This window comes from Rhinolophus ferrumequinum, chromosome 14 (genome assembly GCF_004115265.2).
Source record: "Rhinolophus ferrumequinum isolate MPI-CBG mRhiFer1 chromosome 14, mRhiFer1_v1.p, whole genome shotgun sequence".
NCBI classification, from domain to species: domain Eukaryota; kingdom Metazoa; phylum Chordata; class Mammalia; order Chiroptera; family Rhinolophidae; genus Rhinolophus; species Rhinolophus ferrumequinum.
The window spans coordinates 39,586,588-39,596,536 of NC_046297.1; the positions used below are offsets into that span (position 1 = coordinate 39,586,588).

The 9,949-nt window shown below is 38.7% G+C and overlaps 1 protein-coding gene across 2 annotated transcripts; it reads left to right on the top strand.

The window, feature by feature from the left end:
* The first annotated feature begins 8,260 nt into the window (after positions 1-8,260).
* Positions 8,261-9,463, top strand: LOC117033607 (mitochondrial import inner membrane translocase subunit Tim23-like). 2 transcript variants are annotated; one of them, XM_033125756.1, is made up of 2 exons: positions 8,261-8,569; positions 8,606-9,463. In XM_033125756.1, exons 1-2 carry the CDS (start codon positions 8,406-8,408, stop codon positions 9,069-9,071), a joined length of 630 nt encoding a protein of 209 aa, XP_032981647.1. In that variant the 5' UTR covers positions 8,261-8,405; the 3' UTR covers positions 9,072-9,463. The 2 variants fall into 2 exon arrangements, with proteins under 2 accessions (XP_032981647.1, XP_032981646.1); XM_033125755.1 differs by having other exon boundaries at positions 8,261-9,463.
* Positions 9,464-9,949: the final 486 nt, after the last annotated feature.

The window sequence follows — 9,949 nt, forward strand, 5'->3', positions numbered from 1 at the left end:
GAGGTTCATCAAGATACATCATAATTAAAACGTCCAAGGTTAAAGACAAAGAGAGTGTCTTAAAAGCAGCAAGAGAAAAGCAGTTAGTAAAAAAAAAGAAAAAAGAAAAGCAGTTAGTTACCTACAAGGGAGGTCCCATAAGACTGTCAACTGATTTTTCAACAGAAACTTTGCAGGCTCGAAGGGTTTGGCATGAAATAATCAAAATGATGAAAAGCAGGGACCTACAACCAAGATTACTCTAACCAGCAAAGCTATCATTTAAAATTGAATGACTGATAAAGAGCTTTTCAGACAAGAAAAGGCTAAAGGAATTCATCACCACAAATAGTATTAAAAAGAATCTTAGAGGGACTTCTTTAAGATGAAAAAAAAGATCAAATATATGAACAATAAAATGGTAATAACTACATATCTATCAACAATTTCTTTAAATGTAAGTGGAGTAAATGCTCCAATCAAGATAGGGTGGCTGAATGGACAAGAAAACAACCCTTACATGTGCTGTCCACAAGAGACTCAGTTTAGATCAAAGACACACACACTGAAAATAAAACAATGGAAAAAGATATTTCATGAAACAGGAAACAATAACAACAAAAAAAGCTGTGGTAGCAATACTTATTCCAGACAAAATAGACTTTAAAACAAAGGCGAACAAGAAACAAAGGAGGACCCCCTTCCAGGTATTTATCCAAAGAAAGTTAAAACACTGCTTCGAGGGAATATATGTATCCATATGTTCATTGCAGCATTCATTACAATGGTCAAGATGTGGAGGCAGCCTTGGTGTCCATCAATGGATTAATGGATAAAGAAAAGGTGGCACATATATACAATGGAAGGGAATGGGTTCTTGCCATTTGCAGCAGCATGGATCCACCTGGAGGGTATTGTGCTGAGTGGAGTATGTGAGACAGAGAAAGACATGTGCAATGTGATTTTGTTTAAATGTGGAGTCTAAATAAAAGAAATAAACATAACAGAAACAAATTCATAGATACAGAGAACATTTTGATGGTTGTCAGATGGGAGGTGTGTTAGGGTGGTGGGTGAAAAGGGGAAGGGATTAAGAAGTATAAATTGGTTCTTATACAGTAGTCATGGGGATGTAGGGTACAGCATGAGGAATATAGTCAATAATATTGTAATAACTATGTATGGTGTCAGGTGGGTACTAGATTTATCAGGGTGATAGACTGGAGGGGTTTGGAGAACAGGGTGAAAAAAGTGAAGGGATTAAGAAATACAAATTGGTACTTATAAAATAGTCATGGGAGTGTAAAACAAAGCATAAAAAATATAATCAATAATATGGAAATAATTATGTATAGTGCCAGATAGGTACTAGTCAGACAGATCACTTTGTAAATTATATAAATATCTAACCACTATGCTCTACACCTGAAATTAATGTAAAATAATATTGAATGTTAACTGTAATTGAAAAATTAAAAAGGGGGGAAGATAAAGGGGAATAAGAGGTTCAAAGTTCCAGGTATAAAACAAATAATCATGGGGATGTAATATACAGCACAGAGAATATTGTGATAGCATGGTACAGTGTGAGATGGTTGCTGGACTTATCATGGTGATCACGTCTTAAGTATATAAGTGTTGAATAACTGTGGTGTACACCTGAAATCAATATAATATTGTATGTTAACTATATTTTAATTAAAATCCTTTAAAAAAAAAAAGAAATGTAGTTGGATTTTTTAACTTGTTTAGGTTAGATAGACATATTAAAGTTCCATACTCTTCATAAGCTATAGGTCTCTCACAGAGATACACTAAGCTCACCAAAGGCTTGCTCTTGTCTATACCCACTACAGCATAAAAATTTTAACCTACTTCATAATTCATCATAATGTAGCCATTAAAAGATCATAGTTTTGAAAATGTGGTGGTATAACTAACTGAAAAAACTTACGAATCCTTAGAGGAAAAAATCTGTAATATATTAAACCACAGCGACTTGGACCACCATAAAAATGCTCACAACTCCCAACCCAGACATTAGAAGTCAGAGTATATTTCACTGGATGAGACTTGCATGCCACTCCTATTTTTCTGGTGCACAGTCACCAAGTACTCGTCTTTGTGCAACACAACACCCAGGCCCTGCCCTCCTTGGCTTATCATCCTCAAAACAGCCCCTGGGCATGCAGACTGTATAGTTGCTGACAAACTTATTCCAACCTCTCTTACTCCTGATGTGGCAGCAGTTAATCAGATACATGGTTATGAGATAAAGAAGCCTACAGATTCAACGTCACACTCCCTTGCCCTCACAGAAAATGTAAGAGACTGTGGCTTTCAGAGACATCTTCACCTTTATTGCTTAACATAAAGGAAGGCCTTCAGTGGCAGAAAATTCATGCCACTGGACCCAGAAATAAGCTGACGTCTCATTTGTTAGAATTCCCTAATGGCTGTAGTAGACTACTGCATAAAATATAATATGTCTGGGTGAGACTTGGAAGACTCCTCAAAGAAGTCCAAGCATATGGTTAATTAGTCCTGGTGTGGCATTAAACACCTCAAGCCATAGTGGCTCTGGTGCTGAAAGAGATGGCCACCCCAGTCATTCCCTCACCACCTGCTAAGGTTCTGATGCTCTCAAATGGACCTGAGCAGAGAAGTGTCATGTGACTCTTCTCCTGTTGAGCTGGGACCCGTGACCTTTCCATTCGTCTTTTCCTCCAGTCCACTTGGACCCAGGCTGGGGCAGTGACACACCACTTGCTCTCAGGCTGTGCTCTTTCTCCTTTCTCAGGAAGGTGACAGGGCTGCAGCAGAGCACTGGCCAGGGGCCTGGAGAACAGTGCGTCCCTCCAGAGCAGCTCTGGTTAAGGTGGACACTGATGATGCCTGACAACAGAATCTACCCTATGCACAAAGCAAAAGCACTTTCTATGGTTCAACAGAGAAGCTCTGTCTAGTCAAACCCACCATGCTATACTCTTAACTGAAAACTTGGCCACTCAGAGCATTGAGTTTTCTCAGTAACACTGATTCTACCGTAACATTTCAGAACAAAAGATGAGCCAGAAATTTCATTACAGATAGGTTGTTCATTGTTTTTATACAAAGGTTACTGTAAATAAATTCAAAGGACAAATCTTTGCAAATCAAACAACACACTAACAAATTATAAGGAGGCGTCCATTGCTGAGATCCATAAAATAGTTAATTATACTCAGCTATTAGATTCAGTTTTCGACAACAGATTTTCAGCATTTTGCTAATGATGCATAATTCTCCTTTTGTTTTTTCTTTCACAGTTGACTCCACAGTCAACCAGGTTAGTTCAATGAATATTCATTTGAAACTGAAGAGTCACAACTTTGGCATGCCATACCCAGCTTCTCATTTTCTTAAGATACAAAATCCTGAGTTTTAGCTGGGCATATTTCCCAGCCTCCCTTGTAGCTAAGTGTGGCCATATGACTAAGTTCTGGCCAATAGAATGTAAACAGAAGTGACATACGCAATTTCTTGATTGTGTCCCTTAAATGGAAGATGTGTCTTTTATTCTACTCCTCCCATCTTTGTGCTTGGAACTTAGACATGGTGACAATTCATCTAGGACCATGCAGATGAGGTTAATATTTTAGCTGGAATAACACTGCTGGAATTACAGAATGGAAGGAGCTGACATATCAATATTAGGTGAGAACTGAGTCAGACGGTTGAATGAGAAAATTCTGTGTTGTTTAAACCTCTGAATTTGTTAAAGCAGCTTAACCTGTATCCTAATTGTAACATCCTATAATTTCAATTTCAATTGCATTACATTTAGAATGTATCCTTTGGGTTACTAATTGCTATTTTATTTACACTAGTTGTTATAAAATATTTAAGTCAAAGAGCAATAATACATTCAAAGAATTATACACATTTCTGTACAGAGGGATGATAAATTTGCTAAAATTGATGGGCATTAAAATGCAATTGTTCAAAATGGATATTTTTATTGGCTAATTATAAAAATCCAAATCTAGTGAACAAATCCTATTCTCAAGGTTATGCATAGTGCTGTCTACTCATAAAAAACGCAGTCTGTTAGGGGAAGTGAACCTGAACATTGAATTTGTTTTTTTGGGAGCAACTAGGGTGAAAGCTAGAAGAAATCATTCCAATTATTCATGAAAAACAATTCCCTGTTGTTAAATCCTCTTAGCAGATGTAAACAAATTACTCCAACTTTATATTTAACAACCTTTTGAGTTTCAGTTTTAAAGCTGGCTAAGAATAGTTTGTTCAAAAGAGATAATATACATGTTCAAAAAGTTTCTGATATAAACTGAGATTGTTGTAACTAAAAGCAATTTCAGAATGTAGATTGCTATTAGATGCATATTTTCACTCATAAATAACTCAGCTAGAGATGTAAGTGAGAAAGTTTTAGTCATTTCTCTTAGAATTATAAAGAAAAGGAAGCAGTCGGGAAAAGAGAAATAATTTTGAAATAAAAAGCACTAGTGCCTAGGAGTTTTCTTTCACTGTGATGCCCAATATGACCATAATTTCTATTTTACTCTGGTTACCATAAATAAAAGACAGTAAAGGTAGAAGTATATTATTAGAAGAGAAGAAATGTGTGTGTCTAATCTTCCTAATTCTCTTTGGGCTACCAAAATCGGGAGAGAGTGATAATTCAGAAAACAGAAGCCCTAAATGTTGCTAAAAGAGAAATCACATGACCTCAGAATGCCTTAGGGAGATCTGAAGAAGCTTGAGGACTTTTAGTTTCAGAAAGTATGAATAAGTCCTAAGTGGCATCTCATTTCAAAATGAGGATTCATTGTAATCAATTAACCTCTCTTAACTTCTCTATTTTCACTAATAGGATCGTGATCACCATGTTATTCAATCACAGAATGTCAGTCATCTATAATTCTTTCTTTCTTTTTATCCCACCTTCTTATTGTCACTCATTGTCATCCTTTCACTTCTTATCCACAACCACTGAGTTTAGGCACTTGGTACCTCACATCTCAGACCACTGCAACAGCTTCCCTTCCACTCCATTATCCAATCACTATATTCAGCAATTCACTAAACAAATACTTATACTAATAGACACTGCAGTCAGTGCTAGGAGTACTACAGTGCACAGATCAGACACCCTTCCTGCCCCTATGAACTTTATGTGGTTGCAAGGGATGCTAACAAATCAATTTTATGATATTCTTGTCCTCAAAGACTCTATAAAAGCCCAGATCTTATCCTGTTATGGACTGAATTGTGTCCCCTCCAAAACTTGTATATTGAAGCCTTACTCTTCAATGTGACTATATTTTGAGATATGACCTTTAAGGAAGTGACTGAGGTTAAATGAGGTCATAAGGGTGGGCCCTAATCCAATAGGACGAGTATCCTTATAAGAAGTGGGAGACACACCAGAGACCTCTCTCTCGCTCCAAACATGCACAAACAAAAAGCCATTTTATACGACACAGAGAAAAGGTGGCCCTCTATAAGACAAGGAGAGCGCCCCCAGGAGAAACCAACCCTGCCAGCACCTTGATCTTAGACTTCCAGTCACCACAACTGTGAGAAAACAAATTTCTGCTGTTTAAGCCACTCAGTCTGTAGTCAGCCTGAACTAAGACATCTTGTTACTCTTGTTTCCACCAGATAGGCACTATACTCTAATACCAGCCCTCAGTGCCAGTGAGGTAAGTCTCCAAAGACACAGCACTTCTTTTTCTACGTCAAACCCTGCTCATGTTACTCCTGATCACAAGTACGCGTTACTGTTTTAATAAATAACTTTATTATTTCTTAAAGCATAACTGTAGGAAAAGTTTGTTAATCTCCCTTTTAGATCTTCCTGCCTATGATTGAGGTCTATTTGGAAGAGGAGGCTATAACTAAAGCACCGATGGGATATTCTTACTCTAATTGCAGACAAAGTGCACACATTGGACTAAATAACCTCTTAGGACCAGGAATCATAAAGTAATTGTCTGCTTGGTAAATCTGCATTGGTCCCATACTTCCACACATTTGATGATTCATTTGATGATTCATTTGATGCTCATAGAAGGGTAGAAAACTGATAATTATCTTGGCCAAAATGAAATACAGCTGTGAAATATTATTTTAAAGTAATCAGGTATTCTATATTACTGTTTTTATGTTTGTTTTTATTTTCCAAGACAATAATGTCCTAATATATTTATCACAAAAAGATGTTATCTATCCAAAATGTCCTTTTTTGGTAAAGATAATAGGTTTATGTTGAAGCAATCAAAGTACACATATATATTCATAAAATGCCTCAGGATTAAGGGTTACAGTATAGACAAAATGAATTTCTCCAAATAGTAACCATACCTCATACTTGCAAGTCACTGTCACTTGCACCATACATATATATATACACACACACACGTATATATATACATATATATGTATATATATACATATATAGAGAGTTGAGAGCCCATTGAGTTTAAGTAAGTCATCAAATGTATATATATGTATATATATATAATGTGTATACATATATGTATGTATAGTCATATATATGTATATATATGTGTACATATATACATATATAAATATAGAGAGAGAGAGAAAGAGAGAGAGCCCATTGAGTTTAAGTAAGTCATCAAAGGTAGGATATATTAGATGTAGCAAGGTCACATTGGAATAATAAACTTATTGCCAAAGTTAATTATTTTTAAATTACACTATCACTACTTTTGTCAACTTTTGAGTATCTGAGGTTATTAATTTACATAAACACTTTGGTCCTTCCCAGCAACGACCTCTGTTTCTTTCTTTTCTGCTCAGCCACCAGAATAGCTACTCATTTCTATGGATATTAGGTCTCAAAAGAATTTTGAGGTATGATTTTTTTTTTTTTTGTCTTCCAGCAGGACTCTAATCACCTTCTAAACAAGTTTTTCTCTTAGTAATAAAGGTTTCACAGGTTCAGAAATACATGTTAAAATTTAACTGAACTTCAGAAACCGTTGGATATATTAATAATGACATGGATTGGCATATTTAGTGGCAACATTCTTCAGCAAAGTAGGCCTCAATGAAACACAACACTTAAATAAATATTACAACTCTTTGGAAACATTTCCTTGGACGCATTCCTAATTTAAATTACACTAACTAATATATATTACTCCTAGAATCCTCTTAGGAAAAATTTTTCTATAGGTCAATAATGAGTTTCTTTCCAATTTTTAAAACATGAATAAAAGGCAGCTAGATGGCTCAGTTGGTTAGAGTGTGAGCTCTGAACAACAGGGTTGCCGGTTCGATTCCCACATAGGCCAGTGAGCTGCACCCTCCACACCTAGATTGAAAACAATGAGCTGCCCAGCACTGAGCTTCCAAAGGGGCAGCTGGATGGCTCAGTTGGTTAGAGCGCCAGCTCTCAACAACAAGGTTGTCGGTTCAATTCCCACATGTGATGGTGGGCTGTGCCCCCTGCAACTAAAGATTGAAAACGGCAACTGGACTTGGAGCTGAGCTGCGCCCTCCACAACTAGATTGAAGGACAATGACTTGGAGCTGATGGGCCCTGGAGAAACACACTGTTCCCCAATATTACCCGATAAAATATATCACAAAAAAAAAGGATGAATAAAAACTTATTTAAGGAAGGAAGAAAACGGTATTTCAGAAAACAGAAGTTGGCCTCTCTGAACAAATTCCTTCTGTGACCCAGCTCATGTGTGAAGCCCAAACGTGTACCATACAATATAGTTCCCACTATTTCAGCTTTACCTGCGAGAGACAATGAATGATTTTGTATAATATATATCCCACTTCCATTGTTAGTCACTGTTCAGATTTAAAATGTCACCAACATACAACAGCTTCCCTAGGCATATAGGCAAACCATTCTGTTTCCATGATTTTTTTATTATTATTTTAATTGGGGAATATTGGGGAGCAGTGTATTTTTCCAGGACCCATCAGCTCCATGCCACATCATTGTTTTCAATCCAGTTGTGGGGGAGCGCAGCTCAGCTCCAAGTCAAGTCATAATCTTTAATCTAGTTGTGGAGGGCGCAGATCACTGGCCCATGTGGGAATTGAACCGGCAACCTTGTTGTTATGAGCCCTGTGCTCTAATCACTGAATCAACCAGCTGCCCTGTTTCTGATTTTTGAGAGAGTATATAGGAGGTCTGACAATTAAGTTCGCGAAATTGTTACAATGATGTTGCTAACCTTTTTTTGATATCAGAGGAATTATTCATTAAGAATTTATGCTCGGCTTAGCAGGCACGGGAGCCCGGAAGGTCAGCGTGTGAAGGAGTCGATGGTAACGCGGGTGTCGCCGGCGTTACCCAGGATCGACGGCAGTACCGACCACCCTGCCCTGAGGCGGCGGTGAGAAGCAAACGGGCCCTTTGCTGCGACACTATGGAGGGCGGCGGGGGAAGCGGCAACAAAACCACAGGGGGGTTGGCCGGCTTTTTCGGAGCCGGCGGAGCTGGTTACTCGCACGAGGATTTGGCCGGCGTCCCGCTGACTGGTATGAATCCTCTGTCTCCTTATTTAAATGTGGATCCACGATATCTCGTGCAGGCATCCACTGGGGGTCTTAGAACGTTTCACCCATGGGATACAGATGAGTTTATTTTACCAACTGGAGCTAATAAAACCCGGGGCAGATTTGAACTGGCCTTCTTCACCATTGGAGGATGTTGTATGACAGGGGCTGCATTTGGGGCAATGAACGGTCTACGGCTAGGAATGAAGGAAACCCAGAACATGGCCTGGTCCAAACCAAGAAACGTACAAATTTTGAACATGGTGACCAGACAAGGGGCACTTTGGGCTAATGCTCTAGGTTCTCTAGCTTTGCTCTATAGTGCATTTGGTGTCATCATTGAGAAAACACGAGGTGCTGAAGATGACCTCAATACAGTAGCAGCTGGAACCATGACAGGAATGTTGTATAAATGCACAGGTGGTCTCCGAGGGGTGGCACGCGGTGGCCTGGCAGGACTAACGCTCACCGGCCTCTACGCACTGTATAACAACTGGGAGCATATGAAAGGCTCCGTGTTGCAGCCGTCACTCTGAAGACTGTGCCAGTTGAATAGAGGACACTGGAGTAGTCATCCACACCATTACCAGTCAGTCTGGAGTTACTCTCTTTTACCTAGTTTGAAAACGTGTGGCAATTCCGATTTGCCGTGATGATCATGGGTGGTGACCAGGACTGGCTCTCCTTCCAGCCGTGAGAGCTGAAGCCAAAACCCGCTAGTGACTGAGTAACATGGCTCTCTTCTCCTCTGGAGAACCTGCACCTGTTCCCGCTCCCCCTTAACCTGGAAAAGCACTCACTCCCATAATTCAGGTCGTGCTTGTTGTCAGTACAGTCACCACGTTTGTTCATTTCATGATCCACTCTCAAATTGTCCTGTATTCCCAATAAAGGGTGAAAACAACCAAAGTCCTAACTCCAGTGTAAACATAGTGGCCTCTATTTAAAAGCATCTTTCTGGGTATAAAGTGAAAGTTACTCTTGGTATCTTTTTCTGCCCCAACTAAATAAATTAAAACATGTTTTAAAAAAAAAAAAAGAATTTATGCTAACTGGGCAAACAGTTACCAACTTTATTATTTGGAAGTGCTGAAAAGGCTGTGTGAAAAAGTTGGATGACCTGACAAAAAGTTGGAGGTCTGACAATACACCCGCTAACACAGCACTGTCTGTGAGGGAGTTTTTGGCCAGTAAGCAAATAACTGTATTGGAACACCTCCCTACTCTGACCTGGCCCCCAATGACTTCTGCCTTTACCCGAAAATAAAGGAAATATTGAAAGGAAGACATTTTGATGACATTCAGGACATCAAGGGTAATACAACAACAGCTCTGATGGCCATTCCAGAAAAAGAGTTCCAAAATGGCTTTGAAGGGTGGACTAGGTGCTGGAGTCAGTGCATAGCTTCCCAAG

Excerpts from the sequence above, each read along its gene's own strand:
- LOC117033607 (XM_033125755.1), top strand. The coding sequence starts at position 8,406 with ATGGAGGGCGGCGGGGGAAGCGGCAACAAAACCACAGGGGGGTTGGCC.